This window comes from Pantherophis guttatus, chromosome 2, assembly GCF_059756535.1.
Source record: "Pantherophis guttatus breed Tessera chromosome 2, ASM5975653v1, whole genome shotgun sequence".
Lineage (NCBI taxonomy): Eukaryota > Metazoa > Chordata > Lepidosauria > Squamata > Colubridae > Pantherophis > Pantherophis guttatus.
In genome coordinates, this window is record NC_142064.1 from 105,779,064 (window position 1) to 105,805,548 (window position 26,485).

Consider the following 26,485-nt stretch of genomic DNA (forward strand, 5'->3'; position numbering starts at 1 on the left):
GTAATTTAACATACTAAATTAATAAGTAAACTGAACAAATTAATTAAAATACTATCCGTGATTATAGTAAAATATAATTTGCAATATATAATTGAAATCATATAGTTCTAGTCAGCATTCACATGTGTCACTTTAATTTTAGTTTTCTGCTTGTGGCTTTCCTGTGCATTTACTTGGCCGTATTTAGTCTGCATACTAAAGGTTAGTCTGCCCACTTGCATTATTCTTTGTGTTGTCAGCTTCTCCTTTCCTTGGTCAAGATTGTTTCAGATTTCAATAGATATCATTGCGACGGGCCGGCTTTTAGACCCAAGTGCTAAGTTTTAGTCCGCAGACTAAAAACTAATCCGCGGATTATTTATGCAAGCAATTCCCTCACTGAAAACTACATGAAAAACAGTAACAATTCTCTTCAAAACATAATAGTGAGGGCAGTTCACAGCTAACAGTGAACTTTACAAGATGTCCTTTGACACCTATGCACAATAGAATGCTGAAAACATCCCTTGTTTTGGTAGCCCCATTGTGCTTAAGTGTTGGCAAACTGTATTATTGACTGTTTGACCTGTAACTGTGACAGTCCCTTGCTTTTAATGTTGTTTGTTTGTATGTGGTTAAGTAGTTCTTAGTGGGTGAATAAAGCATCAGGACAGATTGGGGTGAGAAGAGTTAAAGAATGCAGTTAAAGAGTGTCTTCCTGTCATCATCAGTTGCTCTTAAAAAAGAAAAACATAAATCCCCTGTACTTATAAATGACTGAGGGCATAAGGGAGGAAACCACAATAAAGGGGAAAGTAAGTTAGGTCCTACCATCACTCCTGAAGTGTCATGTCCAGTTCCTGAAGCATCCTAATGAAATATCAGCTAAAAATCTAAATGCTAAAAAATCCATTGGCGGGGAAGTCAATCCAAGATGAAGAATAATCCGCGGTGGCCTGGTGTAGTTTATAGACATTTAAAGTGGTCATCTTAGAAATGAGAAACTTAATTATTCTCTCTCTTAGAAGTGTTATATGAGAACACTTTTCAGTTGTGCTTTTAGGATAAACAGGAATAAATGAGTCTGTGCATGATTGCATGTCTCATGCTCCTTCCTGTGTCTATCTCTCTCCAAGATAGGGAGGAGATCTATAGCTTAGTTCTGAAAATTCAATATAATTTTACTTTTATACAGACATTTGATTTCATATTTTTGTTACTTTTTAGTAAAATCACTGGCATTGGAACATGCATTAAAATAAAATGTTTCTATATTATGCCTCAGCTTTGCAAAATTATTCTTATTAATTTTTTGAGTTTGGACTTGCTGCTGATGTTTAAAATTTCTAATTGTATTAAACATTTAATATTTCCCCATCACTTTGGATTTCTTATAATATTGGATATATTTTTCCTTGCTGGACTATTCTTTTGGATTGACTCCCCCTGTTTGGATTATTTCACTGCATTATCATCCTTAGGACTCGTCAGGAACAGGACATTTCACCTCAGGAGTACGGGTATGTATATAATTTTTTTTCCATATCACCAGGTTAATTGCCGGGGAAATAGAAAATTAGAACTGAAAAGTTTACACCAAGTTATTAGACTCCAAGGAGCAGTCAGCTAAAATTCTCTTCCTAGTGTAAAATTAGATGTTTGGGAATAGAAGTAACGTTTACATTTTTCAACATTTATGCAAACATCTCATGACTCATCTCAAGTTTCCAAAGAAAAATAACTCCCTGATAATGCTTGAAATTATATTGGCTGCTTCAATTTTAATTATAGAGCATGAGGAGATATACGAGAATAATTTCTGCTAGTTTATTAGTGAATGCTATATTAATCGTTTCCCCCAAAATAAAGAAAAGCAAACTAAAAATTGTCATAGTTAGAGATGATAAGACTTACCGTATTTTTCGGAGTATAACACACACTTTTTTCCCTCTTAAAGAGGTTGAAAATTTGGGTGCGTCTTATACTCCGAATGTAGCTTTTTTGAAGCTTTTTTTCAGCCCTAATGAGGCGCTAGTGAGTGAAGTGATCTCTGTGGTTTGCCTGCTTTTCTCATTGCTTCTTTCTCCAAAGATCAGTTGTGCTTTAGAAGCTGATTTTTATCTCCAAGCAGAGGATAAAAACCAGCAAACTAATGTGCTGAAGCTGACCAGACTAAGGACGCTAGCCAGATGAATACCTGGTAGGCAGTCGTCCACACCCCCCCCCCCCATTTTCCTCCCCAAAAACTACGCTGCGTCTTATACTCCGGTACATCGTATACTCCGAAAAATACGGTATATTCTAAAAGATCTGGCGGATGCTAGATTAAGTATGTTTCTTTACAAATATCCCCTTTGTCTGTAATCAGTAGATTGATTTGCACTTGGAATTTCGTATTGGGGCAGAGATACTATGTGGGTAATGTGTTTAAGAGTGAACATTGTATAGATCACAAAAAGGTGTGAAAATATTATGCCAAAAGAGATATGGCATAAGGTAAGAAAAGGGAATATAGCTAAAACTAATTCTTCATAGTCTTCCATTCATTTCTGTCCTCATACAAAGCATCCTTGCTTCCATCACATCCATTGCCTTTTGGTTTGTATCACCTTTGGAGATTGAACAAAATCTAGTAATCATGTACTGAAGTGTCATTCAGAATAATTATCTGGCTAAGAGGCTTGTTTTCCCTTGAGGAAAAAAAATGTCGATCTTACTACACAAACTCCCAACAAGAATTTGAAACATACAGATTTCACTTTTTGATGAGATTTCAAAAAGCAACAATTGCATCCTTAATAGAAAATTCCCAAATCCATATACTCTTCTATTTTTCAAAGAGGGATCATACAATTCATCCAGGGTTTGTAGTGAAATACTTTAAATTTCCTTGTTCTGTAATATTTGTGTTTGCCCATAACAGTAAAGCAATGAAACTTTTTCAAGAACAAGTTGAAATAAGGAAATAGAGTCTAAAGCAGGAAGCTGAGTTTTTTTTTAAAAAAATGACCAGGAGCTTTGATGGCACAGTGGTTAGAATGCAGTATTACAGGTTAATTCTGCCCACAGTCTCAAGTTCGATTGTGATGGGGTTTAAGATTGAGTCAGCTTTCCATCCTTCCGAGGTCGGTAAAACAAGGACCTAAATTATTAGGGGCAATATGCTGATATTGTGAACCACCCAGAGAATGCTGTAAAGCAGTATGGAGTGGTATATAAGTCTCAGTACTATTGCAACAACAACAATAAAAATAATAATAATGTGACATTAATGTCACATATCATTTTAATACATAACTCTCAAAATTACCTAAGAATCATAAAACTATGCACATCTAATGAATCAGTGAAAACACTTTAAAATAAAAATCAAAATTAGTTTCCAAATTGGATATCTAAAAGAAAAGTTTGGACCAATGCATTGATTTCTTTGCTCTTAAATTCTATCCCCACTGTTCATCTCATCATATATGTTATTACATGTGTAAGACTATTTTTCAATCTCTTATCCATTCACTTTCAAAATGTGTGCCCAAGCACAATTACTACTGTATTGTGTTTTCTATTCAGAAGCTGCTATTGCAATAGTTCCCCTCATATTATTTTCATCTGAAAATTATCAGGTCTATAAAGCAATTGCCGCTCTTGGAATGAAAGAATTAGGAGAACAGCTGAGAGTGCCTCATCACTCTCCTGGCTTAAGTTATAAGGTAAGGCAAGGCTAAGTGAGATGAAACAACATTCACAGGATTTCAAATCCTGCTTTTTCAAGTCCGTTTACAGAGGGAAAATTGCCTAGTGTATGGATTGTGGGAGTATCTTCCCTTTCACACGGTTTTCTCCTACAAATCAAAAACTGGATTTCAGTGCAATTAGAAGAAAGGAACTATATGAGGATGGGTGTTTAAGTATGTGAGTGAGTGAGAGGTGTTTCCCGTGATGAATTGGAGTAGGAAGAGTTGTACTCTCCTCTCATCATCCCATCACTCTGTTACATCAAAGTTGCCTTGTCAAAAGATGCACGCATGCTTCAGCATTAGTTTGGGATTTTTATATAGTGGTTAAAAATTGTTTAGCATTTTGGTTCTTTTGGTTTTCATTTACTCTAAATTCTATTCTGTTCTGTTTTAATCTGGTGTTTGGAACTCTCCCTCAAAAGTTTTGATTACTTTTAAAAACTCATCATTTTTATAGTAGTTTATAAAATTAGGTTCAGTCTCTTCCTGTCTAAATTAGAGGCTAGAATAACTTTGAAGCACTTTCCATGTGGTTGAAGTTAATGCGTCTTTTAAAAATGTATTTATGCAGATCTGCATTTGATTTCATATGTGGTCTATATGCTATTGTGTTCATTTTGTGGAACTGTGAATTCAGTTTATCACACAATACACTAAGGATTTAACCATTGTTTATCCTCCCAAGGCTTATAGGGCACATTCCACATAAGTGAAAAAACAGTTTAGAACTAGAACACAACCCATGGAGTCAACCCATTCTACTGATTAATTGTTTTCACTGTCAGGAAGTTTTAACATTTAAGGCAGTCCTGAATCTCCAAGAAAATCTGCAGTGCACAAGTAATGTTTGTATGTTGAGAATATACAATATTTTAATTAATTCCTTGCCAAGTAATTTAAAAGAGCCACTAAAACTATTAACAAATTAGCGTAAACCAGTTTGATAAATCCAAATCTATGTTTTGGATTTAGTTCTAATTAAATGGGATTATATCAATCCTCAAAATATCCCGTCACTTGCTTTTTCCACTTTTCCAGCCCATCTGCATAACCTAGTGGTATCATTTATGTTTTTAAAGGTATTATTTCCTTTGTTCCTAAATTTCCTCAGATTGGCGCTGGATGTCCGTCATGTCCTCAGGGATTTTGTAAATTCAATTTTATTCAGTATAACTCCTTGCCAATAAGCATTTTTGCCTTAGCCAGTTGGTAAAAATCGGATGTTAGCTTTTTAAAAATAAAAACAAAATAATACCTACACCAGCTTAATTGTTCAGGTCATAGTCTGTTAATAAGAGTAAAACAAAATGGTCAGCCTGCCCTCTTTTTTTCCCCATAGGTCTTCCGACCCCGCACTCCACCAGAAGCAATAGCTCTATGTAGCCGTCTGTTGGAATATACCCCAACTGCCCGCCTGACTCCACTGGAAGCATGTGCACATTCTTTCTTTGATGAATTACGGGACCCAAACATCAAATTGCCAAGTGGTCGAGAGAAACCTGCACTCTTTAACTTCACTACTCAAGGTAATTTTGAAACATTATGCCAGAATATGGCATCCTCTCAAGTGAAGTTAGGGTGAATGATGGATAAAGTGTTGGGCACTTCAAAAGAAAATACTCTTTCTATAGCATAGACAAAATACTCTTTCTATAGCATAGACTAGAGCCGTGATGGCGAACCTATGGCACGCGTGCCACAGGTGGCACGCAGAGCCATATCGGTGGGCACGCAAGCTCAGCTCCAGCTTCTGGGCTCACCAGTCGGCAATCAGGCCATTTCCAGCCTTCGGAGGGCCTCCGGTGGGGTGGGGAAGGCTGTTTTCACCCTCCCCAGGCTCCTAGAAAGGCTCTAGAGCCTGGGGAGAGTGAAAAACAGGTCTACCGGGCCCACTGTGCCATCATGTGCCAAAAGCGGAGGGAGCACGGGATGGGTGGGGCGCATAGAATTATGGATGAGGGCACACGTGCGCATGACTCCTCCCACACTCCCCCCGCTTTTGGCACGCAATGGTAAAAAGGTTAGCCATCACTGGACTAGAGGGTTGGAACAGAAGGAAACATTTGCAAATTTTGTGTCTGTGTTCGTGTGGGTGTAACCAGTTCATTCTTGATAGAGACAAATGATGTAAAAAGTAATTGAACCCATAATCTAAATGATCTCTACACAGTTGGCAAGTCATTTCCTAATTGATTATTAATAAATGAATTATTAATAAATGAATGTAGATGAGGTTATAGTCCATAGTGCAATAATTACATGAATAAGAACACTGAATAGTCAATTTTTTTAATGAAGATTATTTTTGAAATATAAAATAGGAAGCATATACACACAGTGGGATTAAATATATTTTCAAATAGTGCTAAATATTGTTAAAGAGCCGTGGTGGCTCAGTGCTTAGAATGCAGTATTGCAGGCTACTTCTGCTGACTGCCGGCTGCTGGCAATTTTGCAGTTCAAATCTCACCAAGCTCAAGATTGACTCAGCCTTCCATCCTTCCGAGATTGGTAAAATGAGGACATAGGCTGTTGGGGGCAATATGCTGACTCTGTAAACTGCTTAGAGAGGGCTATGAAACACTGTGAAGTGGTATGTAAGTCTAAATGCTATTGATACTGCTAAATAGAATCATTATTTGGTTTCATATTTTTTGGAATCACGTCTGTAGCTCAAACTTGCTGAAGAGACAAAGTAACCAACTAAATAGTTCCTTTGTTGCTGTCATAGGAAACATTTTAAAAGCAGTGTCTTCTCAGTACTATAAGGGAAACTACCCCTTTTCAGATTATTTTTCCTGCCCACTTTTAGTAGTAAAAATAATATTTTTCTAAAAGCAGTACTTTTTAATTAGAAATGTTTTGATATATTAATGTAGGAAAATCATTAAAAAAATCCTATATAGCTGGGAATAAGTTGTGTCTGAATAGGTATACATTTGATCCAGGAGTGGGTTTCAAAACCCGTCGCTATCGGTTCGCTCATGGGCAATGCTTCTGTGCATGTGCAGAAGCATCCAGGCAGGTGGGTGGAGCCTCCCACTGCTGCTGCTACTGGTTCATCTGATCCGGAACGAACTGGTAGCAACCTACCACTGATTTGATCTTAGCCAAAAGGCCAAGAATCCTCTGAATAGGTATGTGTAGGACTTTACTATTATTAACGCAGTTCTGTTTGGAAGAATAGTTATTTGTACAAAAAGTGAAAGTAATTCTTCATGCCTGAGCATTTTTCATTTTAGTCCCCCCAAAATATGTATATTTTTTAGTAGATGCCCAGTGGCACTTGAACTGCACAGCTGCTTTTAAAGAATCTATCATGCTAAGTCAGATCATTGATTTGTCTGTGTCAGAATTATCCATGCAGCTTGTCAGTGGCTCTCCAGACAGATTTTACTCTAGTGGAATTCGCCTTTAGCTTGGAATATAGTTTGGGCACTTGAAGTTTCTTAAGCACAACTCTGACTAATTTTATGTGTTCTGGCATTGTGTCAGTATAGATTAAAATGTCATCCAGGTAAACTAACACTTCCTTTTACAGGTGTTCATGCAGCACTTTGTTTATTAGCTACATAAACACAGCAGGGGCCCCTTGCAGTCCAAAAGGGAGGATCGGGAACTGGAAGCATCCTAAGGGGCAATTGAAATCTGTTTTCTATTTATCCCCTGTTTTAGTCTCTTGCTTATGATGGATTGTCTGTTTTAGTTTTTTGAAAAAAGCATTATGGCACATGATCTACAGTTTTGATAGAAAAAGGCAAAGTATTTTTTTAAGTGTTAGAAACAGTATTGACATTCTTCCGTCCTTCCCATATGCCTCACAGCACTGTGCTTGGCAACACTGGTGGGATTTAACTTTATTCCTTTATTTTTCCAAGGCAGTAATGATTATCATAGAACTTTTCATAGAGCTTCCTTACATTGCTGCCTTCATCAGGAGGTCTGCTAAATTCGATAATTGAATTGTGCTTTGTTATAAATGATGTTTCTTCAACTTCCTTCTAGAATTGTCAAGCAATCCATCTCTGGCTTCAATCCTCATACCTGCTCATGCTCGAAATCAAGCCGCTGTTTCAACTCCTACCAATACTACAGCAGCCTCAGGTGAGGTCATATTTATATTAGCATATTTTTTCTTGGTGTGCAGTTCTTCCACCCACAATCTTCAGTGACACAAATGCTGACCATCCCAGTGTTGTTACCACTATTAAATCTTGAATCAATACATTTTATAGATTTATCATAAATCTCTAATATAAAGGTTTAGAAAATTACATGCAGATTTAGTGTTGCTTGTCCAGCATCATAGATGAGGACTCAGCACCATTAGTTCCATTAAAACTAAGTGTGGTGTGTCCAAAGATGAGTGGTCAGGCCAATTCGGGCATGGAATGTCCTGCCACATGTTGGGCAAACAGGTAGACATTGGAATTGTTGTCCTGATAGCGCTAGACTTGCACAGCTAGCAAGATGTAGGTAAACAAGCTTAATTACTAAGTCTGCAGCCAGTGCTGAAGCCATGCTGGGGTTCTTCAATCTAACTAGATTAATTATTTTCATAGCCTTGCTTCCTTTTGGTCATCTTTTGAATCTGATGTGGACCTTCATTTTTGAGACAACTTGTGACCTGTCCAACAGTCAGCACCACACATGTCCTTAATTACTCTGACATCCTGCCTTTCTTTTCTCCTGACAATGACATAATCAATAAAATGCCAAACTTAGAGTGAAGGTGCATCTAGGAGGTCTTGTTATGGTAGGCAAACAGAAAGTTGTTGCTGTTTGCATTAAAGTTGCCAAACAAACTGAGAGTTGGGCATCTAATTCTTCATAGAACATTTGTCTCTTGGGGTTAGTCATTGTGGGAGACATAGGCACTGATCAGAATAGCTATAGTGGTAACTGCAGTGTTTCCAAACAAAATGACTTCTATCAACCACTTCCAGCCCAACTCCAGCATCACAACACTCATCATTGCCATGATTGCAGGAAAAAGTGTACCTTCAATTCCACCTTCAATTCCAGCCAGCTGACCTTTGTTGAGAAGAAGAGTCTTACTCAGGGCTGCACTGTATCTTGCAAGCTCTCTGGCAACTAAAGCTGTTCCTAGCATGAACATATTCAAGTGACAATGGTGAGAGGTATCTTATGTTTGTTCAACCACCAAGATGGGATCCCCACTAGTTGTGGTGAACTGACCAATGTATAGTGAAGCAGGGAAAGTTTGGGGCACCTATTCTAGTTCCATCTTCATACTATGAAGGTGAGCAGTGCATTCCTAAAAAAGACTGCTAACTCACCTAGGCAAATACTGGGTTTCAATGCTGCTTTGGTCAGTGAAAAGTGACTATTAGACCCGAATTGCTTGTGTGCAGGTCCCTGACAACAGCTTCCAGTGTATTCGTGTTTAGTGCTTTGTCACTCACTCATCGCTTCAGAACTTCTTTATTTTTACTCTTTTGAAGAGCAGTCATGATGATGATGATATTGAGACTGGTGCATAATTCTGATTTAAGTGAAGGAGAAGTGCACAGTGTCAGCCTCACTCTCTCTTCCCAGTTCCCATCTGAGTCGAGACAATCAGACATAGGACTAAGCACAATGGATGACCAGAACATCATCTGTGCCTTGTTGTGCTTTTCATAAGAAACAAGAAAATTTTATCTAAATCAAGTGGCAGCAACCAACAACCTTTACATCCTATCTCTCCCCCTTTCTCTCTTCCCCCTTCCTCTCTCGTGATTCATTTAGTGATCATTTTGTCCAAACTAATTGTGGTTCTTAAACAAAGGACTTCCTAATGCATCTTCCACCCTAAAATGACAAATTTTGTGTTCTGCTTTGAGATCTGCTACCACTGAACTGAAGCAGAGTTTGCGGGATCTAGATATCCAGAATGACAGAGCCAAAGTCTCCCATCCTTTTATAGTATGATTGTTCCTTCTCCCTGGACTGTCCCTAGATACTTATTTAATATTTTATACCCTCCACATAAGAGACTATTTACTTTCATTCATAACCTATTAGAACAACAACAATATATAAACCTCCCATATAAAAGCAAAACATGATGTTCAGACTTGACAAAGATAGACTCTATCTCACAAGTGCTTTTAAAGTGTTCATTGTACACCCAGTGGTGATCAAGTTTAATATTTCCAGTTGTTAACAGTTCTTAGTTGCCATTGTTACCAAGATGTCATTACCCTTCTCCTGGGTGATCACTGTTCAGAAACCTCTATAAAGATGGCAAAACTCTTTATCAATAGCTATAGTTGTTAGACGTTATCTGGTTCTTTCGTCATGTTATTAATTGATAGCTGATCTTCTAGAATGTTCTCATAATTTTATATTTTCCTTTTAAAGTTATTATATTGTATGTTCTTTTTTGTGTGATTGGTTTTGGGACCATAAGTGAATTATAAAATAGTTATGAAAAAGTGAAAATAAGTAGGCAACAGTAAGCAATTGTAAACACACTTCTAGTAGGTACTATTTTGTTTCAAAAACAACGTTAAAATGCTATAAAATGTTCTTTTAAGTGCTAATCACAAAAAGCTCTCTAAAATATTTATTCAGATTTAACAAAATGTTATCCTTCCTGGGTGTAGTTTTTCTGTGTTAGGGCATAGTGCAAAAGAACTTTAACTGTACATTTTAGAAACAGAGATAAGGCAGCCTAAGCAAAGGGAACAGAGATAAAATAAACTTTTCCAATATATTTCTTGTATAAAAGCTTTTATTAAAGCAGTTGTCTAGTTTTGCTCAGCATAATTTAGGATCCCCAAAAGGCCCATCCCTTCTTTAATTCTATTGTACTTCTAGCAACAACAGCCATGGAGCCTTTTCTGACTTCAATATTCAACTCTTTTGAGACTTTTGTAACAGCAGCAACAATTCTGTTGGAAATTTTACTGACTGAAGCAATATAAACGTAAACTATAATAACATTTGGCACAATAATAAAAGAAGCTATGCAGTAACCTGGATATAAAATATTTCAAGAAGTGCTTGAGTGTACAAGACCAATGTAAGATTTTGTTTTTCTCATATACTTAGCAATGAGATAGAGATGTGACAATTAAAAGGATAATTGAAAGAAGAAATCAGGTCATTTACTTAACTGCATTAATATAGTAGGCTCAACTGAAATAGTTGCCTTCCTACAAACATGTTTCATCCTTAAGATGGTGATAGTATAAAAGATTTTAGCACACCTTCAAATTATGTGCCGAGTTGTAAAACAGATGACATACCCTCTGAATCAGTAATTTCTGCTTCTCAAAAAGAGAACCTGCTTTTTCTGCTGCTAAAGCACCTTTAGAAGAAAGTCATTTTGCAGATAACAGCCATTTTCCCCTCCTAAATTAAGATAATTATTTTATGAAATTACTTTTCAGAAACAGTTAAGTCCTTTTTTCTTTTTTCTGGAATCAATGATTGATTGACTGATGCATGATATCAAGTCAATGTCAACTCGTGGTGATCACATAGACAGACCTCCTCCAGAAATTTCCAAAAGATCTCCAAACTCAGAAAGAAGTTTCAACCTCAAATTGGTATTTTAAATACCTTCAAGATGGAAGGAGTGTACTGAAATTCTGTGCATACGTACACACACATGCACACGCATGTGCACACATACACATACACACACCATAGAAAGGAACGTCTGTTCATTGCACAATTTCACATGCATAACCCTACATGAGAAAAAGCAAGAAGTTCATGCTGATTTTGAGAGGCCTGAAAAGGCCACTGGGAGACTGAAAGGCCAGGCTGGGGCAGAATATTCTGGAGATCTTTTGGAAAACTCATTATTTATCCAAGTCTGACTCCATCTTACAGTGCCTTTAGAAATGTCATTATAATATTGCTTGTCACTTACAACCTCTTTTGAAACTCTTTTTTAAGTTTCTTCTGGAAACCATCCTTTTTATGTTTTGCTTTTTGTCTGTTTCTAGCAATATCCATTGTTTCTTTTTAGTAGATTAGTGGATCGAAGAAATGCTGTGGACATAGTTTAGTTAAATTTCAGTAAGGCATTTGACAAAGTTGACCACAACTTACTTCTTGATAAGATAGAAAAATGTGGAATAGATAGCATCACCATTAGATGGATTTACAAGTGACTGACCAGTTGCACTGAATGTGAGATCTTCAATGGAACTACATGTACATCAGTGGTTCCCAATGTGGGTCCCATGCCCCACAGGGGGGCAATTTGATTTTTAACAGGGGCAATTTGAACCTTGTTTAAACCAAGTTAATGGCCTTTTAGGCTTCCTTCGTGTGAGTAGAGTTCACTTTTTGAGTAAAGTAAGAATTATATGTTAAGGTGGGGGAGGGGGGCATCAGGATTTTAGATGGGGCATGGCCCAAAAAAGGTTGGGAACCACTGATCTATATGGAGGGAAGCATGCATTGGGGTACCTCAAGTCTCTGTTTTAGGCCAGTGCTCTTCAACATCTTCATAAACAATCTAGATGAGGGGATAGAAGGGGAGCTCATCAAATTTGCAGCCACCTAGCCAGGGAGAATTGCCAACACTTTAGAATATTCAAGATTCAGAAGCATCTTGACAACTTGAGCATTGGGGCCATATCCAACAACTTTCAGTTCAATGGTGAAAAAAGTAAGATCCTACACCTAGACAGAAAAAATCAAATGCATACTCAGGTATAGAATAGGGTCTCCTGCTTGGGCGGGGGGTTGGACTAGATGACCTACAAGGTCCCTTCCAACTCTGTTAATCTAAATCTAAATCTAAATGGAGCACAAGAAAGTAAAATTGAGTTTAATTGGTACAAGGAGTTGGAAGAGAGCTCAGTTACAATACCAAAATACGATCAAGAACACAACATGAACAAATCACAAACTGTTCATAACAAGTTCCAAGTAAAGTGGAAGAACAAAGCCAACCAGTTTCCATGATTATAATCTTGAGTATATGATCCAGTATTTTTAAAAAAACATCAGGAATCACTCATGTCCTGAACCTCATTGATTGGGAACCAGAAGAAATGCAGAACGATAGTAAAGCAGTTGTTATGGATAAATTTGAGAAAGAGTAGAGAAAACTGAGAAACAAAAAACAAAATCAGATAATATAACATAGAATAACATGGCTGGAATGAACCTTGGAGGTCTTCTAGTCTAACCCCTACTTGAAGAGACCCTCTACCATCCAGAGAAGTAATTATCAAATCTCTTCTTGAAAACCTTGATGGAGCACCCACATGTTCTGAAGACAGGCTGTTCCACTGATTAATTGATCTCACTGTCAGGAAATTTCCCCTTAGTTCTTGGTTAGATCTTTCTTTAATGATCTTCCACCCATTACTTCTTGTCCTGCCCTCAGGTGCAGAACAGGTTGTGCCCCTCTTCTCTGTGACAGCCCCTCAAGTACTGGAAGACAGCTATCATGTCACCCCTAATCCTTCTCTTTGATAGACTAAACATACCTAGTTCCCTTAACTATTTATCATGTGGTTTAGCCTCCAGACCCTTTATCAGCTTTGTTGTTCTTCTCTGCACTCTGTTTAGGATCTCAGCATCTTTTTTGTATTATAGCAACCAGAACTGGATACAATATTCTGAGTGTGACCTCACTAGTGAAGTATAGATTGATCTTAATATTATCCCTCTGTTGATGCAGCCTAGGACAGCATTGGCTTTTGGGACAACTGCAACACATTGCTGGCTCATACTTAGATGGTCTACTAGGACTTAATCCCTCTCACAGTTACTACCATTGAGCCATGTACTATCTATTCCAGTCTTGGCAATCCTTTTCGGCACTAAGTACTGAAACGGGAGCATGCGCACGCACATGCGTGTCCCAGAAACCGGAAGAGCAGCCACCCGGTGCCCATGTGCATGCCAGGCGGCTGCTCTTCCGGTTTCTGACGCATGCATGCACACCAGCCACCTGGTCTTCCGGTTTCTGGCGTGCATGTCACACAAAGACAAGTTGACCGATGTGCATACGTGTGCTGGAAACTAAAGGTTCATTTTTCCCAGTGTGCACATGTGTACTGGGCAGCTGCTCTTCCAGTTTCTCCATGTCCAGCTCCCGCGCACATGAAGGCCAACTGGCCGGCGTGCCACTGCCTCTGCATGCATGCCATAGGTTTGCCATCACGGTTCTAGGGTGTTTGCTATTCCTGCCAGCTTAGTACCATCTGCAAGTTTGCCAAGTTCCCCTTCTATTCCCTCATCTAAGTCGTTTATGAATATATTGAAAAGTACTTGGCCCTAAGACGAACCTTGTGGTGTACCCCATTGCTTACTTCCCTCCATGTAGACATAGACCTATTAAGGACTATTCGTTGAGTACGGTTTGTCACCCAGTTATGAATCCATCTGGTAGTGATGCTATCTATTCCACTTTTTTATAGTTTATCAAGAAGTAGGTTGTGATCTACTTTGTTGAATTCCTTGTTGAAGTCTAAGTATATTATGTCACAGTATTTTGCTGGTCTACTAATTTAGTCATCAAGTTGAAGAACGAAATAAGATGGGTTTGGCATGATCTGTTTTTAACAAACCCATGCAGACTACTAGTTATTACTTCTAGATGTTGGCAGATCTGTTTTTTTTATTATCTTTTCCAGTATCTTCCCAGGTATTGATGTTAGGCTGATTGGTCTGTAGTTTCTTGGGTCTGTTTTTTTTTTCCTTTTTTAAAGATGGGAATCACATCAGCTCTTTTCCAGTCCTCTGGTAGTTCCCTGGTGCTCCAGGATTATGGAAAGATATGGTACAATGGTTCTGAGACAACATCTGCTAATTTCTTTAGAACTCTGGGATATAATCCATCAAGTCCCAGTGATTTGTATTTATCAAGATCAGACAGGTGTTCTCTTACTATTTTTTTTTTTTTGCTTATTTTAACTTTTATTTCTAGTCCGTCTTTTACAGTTATGTTTTTGGTATGTTGGGCTATAGTTTCTTTTTGTGTAAATGAGTTGTGATGCAAAGAATGAGTTAAGCAACTCTGCTTTCTCACTGTTGCCTGTTACTTCCTTGCCGTCTTCTCTCTTTAGTGGACCAACTGTTTCCTTGATTTTTTTCCTTGTTATTTATATGTTGGAAAAAACTTTTTTTATTATCTTGGACTATTATCACAAGTCTTTCTTTATTCTGAGGCTTTGCTTTCCTGACTTCATCTTTGCAGATTTGGTTATCTGCTGATATTCTGCCTTAGTTATGTGTCCCTCCTTCCATTTTTTGTACTTGTCTTTTTTGTCCTTTAGTTTATCAGAGATATCTTTGTGCAGCCATGCTGGTTTCTTCTTGGATTTCTTATTTTTGTTTTTCAGTTGTATTGTGCTGGTCTGGGCTTTTATGATCATACTTTTCAGAGTTTCCCAAGTTTCTTGAGGTATTTTCCCCTTTAGGATTTTCATCCAAGGACCTAATTGGATTTGGAGGTGTCCATTAATATAGAGTAGATTGTTTGAAGAATGTGTTAGCAATAAAGAAGCAATTGGATTGGCAGAAACCGATAAGTCCTTTTCATGCTTCATTTCTGTTTCCTAGGCCATACGGCTTAACTCCTCCTTCAAACTTCAGCATTTATAGTGGAATCTCCAGCTAGTTTAGGGAGAGGTGGGAAGAGCGGGCTGAGCTTAGAGTCCTTGCATAGAAGGACTATGCTGCATAGCAGCAGCAGACATTATCTCTCCTAAATCCCTGAAACCTTATCTGATCGTTTCCAAGAGAATGCAGTCAGTCTGGCAATATTCTCATAAACAGACAGGCAACAAATAAAGAAGTAACTTTGATCAGCTCATAGTGTCTTGGTTCCTTGTGCCTGAGAGCATTCTAGTCACAAACCACAGGCAAGTTATCTTGCTTGCAGGTTCTTTTGATTTCAAATTGAACTTGAACATTAAACTCATTATCCCCTTCTTCCCCAATGATTAGAGCAAAAATGTGGATAACCATTATATGGAAGGATTGTCCACTAAATTGATACTATTTGCTCAATTAATTCACTGATGCATAAGGTGTTCTTGCGTAGTCAATTTTATCATTCACCATGAATTGAGCTTTTCCATGTTCCTGCTTCTTATGGGGTCTGAGTGCTTCAGCACTGACTTTGCTGCAAAAAAGCACTTAAGCTTTTAGAATGCAGCCTGGCATTCCATCGTCTATTTAAGCAACTGTCTGGGTTTGGGTTTCTCCTACCCTTTTGTCTTTAACAGGTTGGTGATGGGGAGGGCTATCTGGGCAAACAAGAGGATGAACTGGTGATACAAGTTGGCAAATCTGAGGAGGTTTTGTAGTTGCTTCCAGGTGTGGGGAAGAGTCCACTCTAGCACTGCTTGCACCTTTTTGGGGTCCATTTCTATCACCTTGTGGGAGATACAGTAGAAAGTCAACTTTACTCTGGTGGAATTTGCATTTGGATAGCTTGGATAGCTTGGCCGCTTGAAGCTTCTTGAGCGCAGCTCTGACTAGTTTTAAGTGTTCTGACATTGTATCAGTATAGATTAAAATGTCACCAGGTAAACTAACACTTCCTTTTACAGGTGTTCATGCAGCACTTCGTTTATTAGTTGCATAAACACAGCAGGGGGCCCTTGCAGTCCAAAAGGGAGGAACTGGAACTGGAAGCATCCTAAGGGGCAATTGAAATCTGTTTTCCACTCATCCCCTGCTTTGATCCTCACTTGGTAGTACGCCTCCCGCAAATGCAACATGGTGAAGATCTTTCCCTTCACCATTTCCTTCATGAGGGGGAGTGAGTAAATGTTTTCCCCACACACACTACATTGAGTCCATGATAGTCCATACATAGATGAAGGGACCCATCCTTCTTTTTCCTAAAAAGTACTGGGGCAGCCACCCTCGGTCTGGCGTGAATCCACACTTTTTGTCTATAAAAGTCTGAAATTCCCTAGTGGAATACAGTTTAGGTTTGGTTAGTTTGGCCCTCAGTGGGATTACTATGGAACAGTTAGTTGGCTGCTGGGATGGGAGCACGTCTGACCCCTTCTCACTGAATGCGTCCAGTAAGTCTCAGTACTCTTTGGGGATCTGAAGGTCACCCTGGGGCTGATCTTTGGCAGCTACTCCCACCTCCCTTTTCAGTTTCACCTACTGCAGCTTCGGGGTAGGTTTTTGATAGCCCTTTTCCCCTTCCCCTTCACAGCTGGCTTGCTGGATCTTTAGCAGCCACCTCTTCCAGTTTACATAGGGGTTCCATTTCTGGAGTGAAGCCAGTCCTTTCCATTCCAGGGGCTACAATGAAACTCAAGGTCTCTGTGTGTGCATCTATCCTCATCTCTATTGGTTCAGTAACAAATGTAACTGGGATGTTCCGCCACTGAGCCATCCATCTGGCAAAAAGCTATGGGCACTTTAAGCTGTTTGAGTCTCACACCCAGTTTCTTGACAAGGACAGGTTTGAACTGGTACACCCCGAGTCCAGGAGAACTACAAGGGTCCCTTTTTGCTCCAAAGATTAAACCACAAGTTCTATGGGGATGGTCACTGGGTTGACTGGGTGACTTACCAAAGGATCATCTTGTAGTCCGACTCGCTATCCACTGGGCTGCTGACCGGGTCAGTCGGAGTACTCCTGCCTTCATTGGGGGATGGGGTGAACTCTATGACTTCTACTCCCTTCACGACAGTTTCAAGAGCTTGCTGATGTGGTTTTGCTGGTTTTGGGGCAGGACCCTAAGTCACCTTCTGGGCTAGGTGTGCAGCTCAGCAGTCGACAGGTCAGTGCTCCTCTGTCCCACACCTGAATCAGCCAGTGAATTGGTGCCCCGCCTTCACACACCTGAAGCAGCTGGACAACCCTCCTTCCCACACCTGAAGCAGCCAGTGAAGCCAGTGGCATGGGCACTAGTTTTGGGGCTTCTTTCTTTTCAGGAGGGGATCTTCGCCATCCACAGCTCGGCCAGTATTTGGATTGAGCCAGGTTGATTTCCACTTCCTCTGCTAGCATATATTAGCCATTGGGGGTGGTGGGTGGTGGGCATGCTCTAGAAATGCAGGTGTTGTAGATCTCATCACTTACCCTGTCTCGGAAACATCCAATCAAGATGTCTTCTAGCCAGTTGGCAGGCCACGTCACGAAACTCCTGGGTGTACTCAGCCACCCTGCTGTGCCCTTAACTGATGACATTTATGTGATCTCTGGCTTTGCGATTGGCTAGAGCAGAGGTCTTCAAACCTGGCAGCTTTAAGACTTGTGGACTTCAACTCCCAGAATTCTCCAGTCAGCTATGCTTTCACAAGTCTTAAAGCTGCCAAGTTTGAAGACCTCTGGGCTAGAGGGTGTTCAAAGCACTTCTGAAATGCAGCCATGAAGTGGTCAAAGTTTCTCAGCTCTGGAGCGTCATTGTTGTGGAGGGTGCCATCCATTCAGCTGTTACCCCTCTAACGCCATGGTCATGCATTGGACCTTAGTCCCTTCAGTGGCTATTTCTAGACCATACTCTTGCATGTATGTCCAAACTTGTGCCAGGAAGAACTCCAATTGCTTGGGGTCTCAGTTGAACTTTACTCCCAGGACTGGTGTCTTGTGTCCTCTCCAGCTTGATGGTTGCAGTTGCTGAGGGTCTTGCTGTCACCGCCATTGCAGCAGCAGAGGTAGTTGCCCCTTGCTTGCCGGGGCTGGAGTCGGCTGATCAGCAGGATGTGCCCCCAGGGCTAGGGCTTCTCGAGCTTTGAGTACCAAACAATCCCCTCAGGAACTTATGGCTGGCTCCAGCATCCAGTCCTCTCACTCCAGTTCGCCTGCACTTGATTCTTCATCTGGTTCCTCCAGCTCCACTTGGGTCTCTTGCCGTCGGTTGCCATGGCCCACATGGGTGAATGTCATTCCTATGGGTTTCTCTTCTCATTCTTCCTTTTTCCTGACCCCAAGGGACCATCAGGGCCTTGGTTTTCATAGTAAAATACAGGAGTGACTTTCTTCCATGCAATATGAAGGATGCTTTTGCTATTGATACTCAAGTGATATCCCTGTACAGCATTTTTCTATATTCCTAAAGGAGCCTGTTTGTTTTAACTGAGCAACTGGAAATGGACACACATACACTGCCCTACCACTGTGCGGAGGCATAGTAGTACTTGGGATATATAAATAATGGATTTCATAATTGGCTCCTAAAAACCCACTAAAATGAGCGAACATTTATTCTGCCAGTTTTTAATGATTAGTCAAACCTATTCAAGAAAAGAAAATCATTTGTGAGACTTGGAATGGGAGGAAAAAGAATACAAGATCCTACATAGTCATAGTGTTTTAACAGAATATAAAGGCAATTCATCCTGAATGAATTAGCCTAAAAGGCAAAAGTCTTGTCTGGGAGAAGGCATCATGCTACTGAGAAAACTATATGAACATGTTCATGAAGGCACCAGGAGTTGAGTTTCACTCAAGGGAACCTCTTCCAATGTCAGCCTGATGAACAAACAGGAAACCCAACCAGATGAACTAAGTCTACTTTATTTAAGGAACCAGGGAGAGTCTCTTCTCAGCCCACTTACAATCCCACTGCAGGCTAAATTACCTTTTATCTGACGATTCCTTTGTCCATGTCTCATTGCCCTGTGTACCAAGGTTATTCCCACATACCATTATACACACGAGTCAAATAATTTGCAAATCTCTGGAAGCGTTTTTTTTGCCACCGCTAATAACCATTGATATACACCAGGGGTATCAAACTCGATTTCATTGTGGGCTGCATCAGGGTTGTGTTTGACCTCGGAGGGCTGGGGTGGTGGTGGTAATGTTGCCCGGGGTGGGTGTGGGCGTTTAACACAGGCTCAAGATACATTTTTCCCTTTCTTTCTTTCCACAGTTCTAACCATTTCCTATCTCTTGTATAAGATATTACTGGCAAACATTTATTATTCTTCATACTCCACTAAACTTTTTATTTCTAAATTTATACCCCATTGTTAAATAGTAAATTGCTTTTCCAGGCAGAAAAGCTATTTATACTATTGCATTTTTATTATTCAACTAATAATAAAAATACAATAGCATAAATAACATGATAATACAAGATCTAACAGCAGAGATAAATTTCCAGGATAGTAAATAGAAATGGCTGTCAATTATAGATTGTTGATTGTAGATTAAATGGACCTACAGTATGTAAAATCTGGCATTAAACAATAGTATTAACATAGGATGTTGCTTGTTTTCTATCCAGATCAGGCACTTACTTGAGACCACATAATTGTAATCCAGTCCTCCTGCAGCACTCTGCGGGCTGAAAATGGGCCCCCATGCAGCCCGTTTTCGGCCGGCAGAGGGCTGCAGGAGGTTGTGGAGGCCAAAAATGGGCCATTGGCTGGTCGTTTGATATTTCCAGGTCGGTCCCACTGGCCAGATTTAAGCACCCCACGGGCCGGAGGTGACCTGCGGGCCTTGAGTTTGACACCTGTGATATACACTTAATGTGTTCTCTTCTAGAGCTGTTTTATCTGTGGCTATCAACCATGACAAGTCCAGTAAACCATGTTTCACAAAAAAAGTAATCCTAAGTATTTCATATACTTGCCTACTGTGCCATTTAGGACTGTGAAGTCCAAAAGCAACTCTAAACTGAGCCCAGAAACAACAGGATAATGAAGCTGTTGATTCAACCAGTATTAAAACTCATCAAGGAGAAAATGGATAAGCACTTTACCCTCTGTATCTCTCTCCAGCAGAGGTAATAAATACATCAAAGTGACTCAAGTGGTTTCACTACTATAGTCAAACCAAAAGCCCAATGAAAATCAGCATAATTTACCTGTATCTTGAGTTTCTTGATTATCTTTCTCAGTTTTTCCACAGATGGCAAGCAGATTAGCAGCTAGACAGACAGTTAAAACCCACTTTATTCTCTTATTCACTATCTATTTTGGACAATTAATTATTTTCTCAGCCTTTGTGTACATGGGGCAAAGTTGGTGAATATTTCTCTTGTTACTTTATTTGGTTAATATGTGGCATCTATTTGATTAATATTTTTGGTTTACCTTCTTAGGGTGTCTCAAACAGATTTTCCTTTTTCAATCCTTCGTTAAAAAATCATTCTGTGAGCCTGCTGAAAAATTACCTTGTCACAGAGAAATGAGACCATGCCTTTTCTTTCTTGCTGAATAGTTTTCCTTGTGTAATAGTTGTCTGTAATACCAATTCAAAAAAAGTTGAAAAAAACTTAACATTTAGCAAAGGTAGGAAGCATGGCAAATTTTTAATATCTAACATTTCTCCTCTACATCTGACAATATTAGCTTCATTTGTAGAATTAAATTGTGCTCATCCTCTCACTAGGCAGATTACAGACCAAATCTTTAAAAACTCATGGTCTATTGTGTGAAGTAATTAAACATAGTACTGTACATATGAAGTTCTGTCTGTCTGTCTGTCTTGTCTGTCCGTCCGTCCATCCATCCATCCATCCATCCATCCATCCATCCATCCATCCATCCATCTGTCAACAGCAGATGAAAAACATTCTGAAATATAACCTCTGGTGCCAAAGATGCCATTCTCTCTGGAATGCACCATTTCTAGATGACAAATTTGGGTCTTTCCTTAGTTCCTTTATCCTTCCTGGGACAAAAGGCAGAATAGTAATTTGTCCATAAAATTTCATATTATTGACATGTAACCATCTCTTTCATATTTTTTTCTGATATTTGCAGATGCCAGTGCAGGTGATCGAGTTCAGACCAATAATGTAGCTTCAACATCAGCTTCCAACTCCACCTGAACTGATCTCAAGCAGCAGCTTGTACAGGAACAATCACCAGTAATTTTGAGTCTTACTCAGCAATACTGGTCATATTTGGAAAGAAAATGTAAAAAGAAGGGGAAAAACTGTTCATTATAGTGTTGGATTTTTAAAAATTGTTGTTCTTATTTAACCTTGTAAAAAACCAGTTTCATTGTATGCTCACTCTGCAGGCTTTTTGGGGCAGGGGAATAAGTGGGGTGAGAAAAGAGAAATGGATTATTAGAACACCAATTTCTCTTCCCATGACAATCTTCTAATTTCAGATAATTGCTGTTGTGTACTTTAGAATCAGGAATCTTATCTGACGCCCTCCAACAATCACCGTCATCACCAGAAAAAAGGAAAAAGAAACCCCTCATTCTGCTGAAGCCTTGTATTTTTAAGTGATGTTTCAATTTTTGGTGTAGTGCACAACTTGAATTTGGTTAGGAGTTTAACAAGTTGCTCATCTTGAGTATTATTTGCTGGAATTAAATGTCTTCGTGTTAGGTGAGGAAGAAGAACAAGATGAAGTGCTACAATATGCTGAGTTGCCAAAGGAAACTATGAAGGAGGAGGGAAGTTACAGTGTGGGGAAAAAAGCTTGAAATAATAAGGAACAAATCACCTTAAATTTCATTTGCCTCTGAAGAATTCTGCAGACATACACTATTGGCTTGAATGTACCTATCCCAATGTTTTAGGAGTTGGATATTTAAAAAATCTGGAAAGCATAGAAGAAAGCATGACTAATCATATCCACACCTCAGTAGATGAGAGTAGATGTGCATATCCCCCCATGTGCAAAAAATAGAAAAATCTTCCTGCATTCTGTTCATTCATTTTGATTCTAATTTCTTTCTTGAAGAAGAACACTGAGGAAAAGATGCAAGGATATGTGAATGGACATACTATTTTCATAGCATACAGTGTTTTTAAGTTGTTAGATTTATTTAACAAGTAGATTTAAATCCTGGTTTATATTTAAATTCACCTTTTTCAGCCTCTTCTTTTCTAACCTTTGTTTACTGGTTTTCAGAAGTTGCTTTTGTCACAATGGAGAATATTAAATCTCTAGACAAATAGATTACTTGCTCCAGGTGTCAAGTAAGTGTATGTGTGTGTGTGTGTGTGTGTGTGTGTGTGTGTGTGTGTGTATTGTGTTATACATGTACACACAAGCATTCATGCATATACATAGCGCTGCCTTTTATTTTTTACATCCAGAAGCAGAAATGCCTGTTTCCTATGTCTTTGTTCTGGACAATTAAATTGTGGCCAAAGGTCTCTGTGACATGAAAGCAATATGCCTTGAAACAGTTTGAGAAAGAATGTCATTACTAATGCATGAATGTCATTGCTAATGCATGGATTCTTGTGACTAGCTTCCTCTTTGATTTGATAGCTGTACTTATTTAGCTTTACATCAGATTCACGTTACCTTGCAATATCTTTCATTGGTGAACCTTTTGAAATTAGAATTGGACCAAGGAGAGCAAGTAGTTTATATTCATTTGTTAGGTGTGAAGTCATTGAGAGAAGAGAAGTAGGGTCTCAAATGGAGAATGGGGCATGCTCAGAAAAGAGTAGTGGCTTCTCTAAAAAAAATCAGATGACTTTAAAGACCACACAAATCATAACTTAAACTATTTTTAAGAGCCACGAGTCAGGAAGCTATCTTTCGAAAACTAAAGCTGACTAGAAAAGAATCCATAATGGATGGGAGGCCTGGAAGACTTTCTTGCTGAAATGGCTTGAGCCCACCGGCATCTTCTATGTTGAATGTGCGGACATCATAGTCAAAGCTTAGTTTTGTGGTCTGAGTTCAGAAAGAGGAGATCTTAGGAGGTTTTGTATTATTTTCATTGGTTTAAATAATAGGAGAGAATAATTAAAAGCTTTAACACTTTTTTTTAGTGTGTGTGTGTGTGTGTGTGTGTGTGTGTGTGTGTGTGTGTGTAAAAACTAGGATCCTGATTTTTTTCCCCTAAGGATCATGGCAGAACTGCAAGCAAAATTTTATATAAATCTAGATCCAGGTGTTTCAGTATCATTTTTTGTAAATAAACTGACAAAAGCTCCTCACCAAATTCAAGTTTGTACATTAGTTCTTAAACTTTTAAGTTGTATTGCTTTATATGTAAATACGTGGACACAGGAACTGTTATTAATGAACAAATGTTACCATTCAGGGCAGTTAATTTGTTTTAATAATCAGACAAAATGTAGACAAGCTTTTTAAAGCCATATAATTCTAACTATGTACAGTAGATAACTGGCCTGTATTATTGTAACAATAACTCTAGCAATGTATAGTGTATCTATATAGTTTGGAGTGCCTTTGCTTCCATGATTTTTTTTCTTCCTTTTTGTAACAGATGCCTCATATGTGCAGATACGCTTTCCTTTTTTCAACCATTTCATGGTCAGTAGCAGCATTAAAAGAAAATGCGTCCAAACATCATGGCTGTGCTCGTCCTGCTGAATCGATAGCAACGAGTTATGGCTCAGCAGCATCAGAATAGCCACCATTTTCCCAGTATTTTTGCTCACTTATTTAAACATATCCCCACGGTAACCGGTTTCATTATATCGATAACACCTTGGTATCTAAAATGACAGGTTTATCTTTTACAGATTCTTGCCCAATATGTTCTTCAGTAGGTCTTGTTGGATCACTGCTGCTTAGAGTTTTTACTTGGCCATGTTGTTCATTCAGAGACAGAATTGGAGATTGTAAAATAAGTAAGCAACTGTAACTGGGGAGGGAAGAACTGGGATCACATATATACATCTGTATATTTTAGATCTAAAAATCTTGCAAGCCTTTTTTGACAGAAAGTGGTGGTATTAAGTGTCTATTAACATAGATTAGCACCTCCATTCTCATTTACTTGCCAATTTTTTTATGAACGTTAATTTTTGTGCTCAGCACAAGGGCCTTGATTTTAAAACTCTGCTCATATATATTCAACTTGTTAATATTCTACATGAGGTTTTTTTTTAATGGCAAAATGCTGAACTTTTTATCAAACCAAAGGTTGCTTTTTTAAAAGCTTTTTGTAACCATCTTCTGTTCATTCCAGTAAGACAGAGGATGCCATTTTTCTGGTGACATAAAGGTCAGTGAAAGTATTTTGTTTCTGACAGTCCACTCGGAATTTAAATTTTATTTGTTTTAAATGAAGTACCGTATAGTCTCTCAATCTATCCTTAGTCTGTGTTGCAGTTGTGCATAATCCTAAAATGGCATTAATGACTGTGTGTCTTTGACTGAAAATCAGGAAAAAGGCACTAGTAATCTTAATTTTGAAGTATGTCCTTTCAAACAATGTTATGGATTTTTAAAAATAGATTATTTTAAAGTCATCTAGCTGGTGCTTGAACAAGCTTCCTTCTGTGAATAAGCCAAGAAATAGTTGATGTCTGTAATTAGTGTTAATTTGAAACAATCCTAAATTAAAAATGTTATCAGCATTTTTCTCCATTAAATACCTTCACCTCTAGAGATCAAAGCCAGTAATAAAAAGCACAGTTTGTTGTCTAGCCCAGGACTGATATTTTTCAAATGTGCTCATCAGAACTCCTTTTAATTCCTAATATTTCTACAGGAACTAATTCCTTGTTTCATTTTGCAACAAGGCAATAAAAGCAAAATGACTGGTACCTAAAGGGTTAGCTTGAGATATGTCTCTTCCTAGTGTTGTTTGTTCTTGGTTTTTTGAGAAAAAACCACAAAAAACCATTTATATATATAAATAATAATGCTTGCTTGTAAAATTTGCATTTGTTACTATGTTGCTGATCACTTGGGCTTGTACACACAATTAACGTGATCACTTTCATCTTAAAAGCAGAGTTCTAAATATATATATAATGGACTGTGGGTTGTATACAAACTATTGCATACACACGCAAAGCTGTCTTGATTCAAAGAAGCAAAACATGTATAACGTTATTACTACTTGAATGCCTCTGTGACTGATTACTTTTTCATTTTAAGTATAAACTTTTTGTGGTATGTATGCTTAATGTTCATTATTTTATCTCCTCCCTTCGGCTCCTTTGTAAATACATTATGTTCTGTGTGACTTGGTTCAGAAATAGTTAACTGGTACTGTAATTTGCATTAAATAAAATGTAGGTTAGCCTGGTCATGAAATTTAAAAATTACAGTGTGTGGTCTTTATTTCACAATATTTCCTGTCTATTACCTGGACTCTTTGGTGTGGCATCTTTTCTAGGTCTGTACCTCTTCTCCACTCAGAAGATGGGTCGGATGGAATATAATAATAAAAGGACTTAGAATTGGCATCTTTTCTTTTAACTTATGATATTATTAAAAGCCAAAACAGGTCCTATGTTGTGTGTTTGATTTTGTTGAGAAACAAGAGAACAGTTCACCCAGAGGGTGGGTTTAAGGGCATTTCTAAAGCATTTCCTTAGATCAGGTGCAGGTTCTAAGAGGGCACCCTGTCATATCAGACAGATCTGTTCCTTTAACATATCAGCACATTATTTATCTTTGAACTGATCTTTGGTCTTTGATAATGTATTATCAAATGTGATGTTTATTTGCACAAGCAAAAAATTTAGGTCAGATGACCACTGAAATTTATTCTGTCAATATTCTAGAAAGCTATGTGCACAAATCATGTGACTACTGCTTCAATTAAAAAAAAAATATTGCCAGAGACTCTTCATTTGTTATTGATCATACAAGCACTTGCTAGCTGGAGTAAGACAAAATGGGATCGGAACATACAGGAAGTGGACTGAAACAAGCATAAAAGCTTCATTTTCAGATTTCTGTCATCTCTTCATCTGGCTAAAATGGATAGGAACCAGAAGTACATCCATCCTTTATTGCTTGCTTGTTTACGGACAGTGTTTTCTCTCTTCTTCTCCCACTCTGCTTTTCTATATCATTCATGCTTGCTGCCTTTTCTTTATTTTGCTTCTAAAATGATTTCTCTTGTTCTAATTTCTCCTAACTTACTTAGATATGCTGTCTTTTTCTCT

The 26,485-nt window shown here is 38.5% G+C and overlaps 1 protein-coding gene across 6 annotated transcripts in view; it reads left to right on the forward strand.

Moving 5' to 3' along the window:
* The window catches only part of GSK3B (glycogen synthase kinase 3 beta), a 194,052-nt gene extending 168,419 nt beyond the window's left edge, over positions 1–25,633 (forward strand). For 2 of the 6 annotated variants that reach the window (XM_034411141.3, XM_087888362.1), the window contains 4 exons: positions 1,461–1,499; positions 5,056–5,242; positions 7,722–7,820; positions 21,393–25,633. In XM_034411141.3, coding sequence (XP_034267032.1) covers positions 1,461–1,499; positions 5,056–5,242; positions 7,722–7,820; positions 21,393–21,460 — 393 coding nt within the window. In that variant the 3' untranslated portion in view covers positions 21,461–25,633. Of the gene's footprint in view, positions 1–1,460; positions 1,500–3,602; positions 3,690–5,055; positions 5,243–7,721; positions 7,821–21,392 lie in introns of all 6 variants that reach the window. The other 4 variants (XM_034411143.3, XM_087888363.1, XM_034411139.3 and 1 more) reach the window with 3 other exon arrangements.
* Positions 25,634–26,485: the final 852 nt, after the last annotated feature.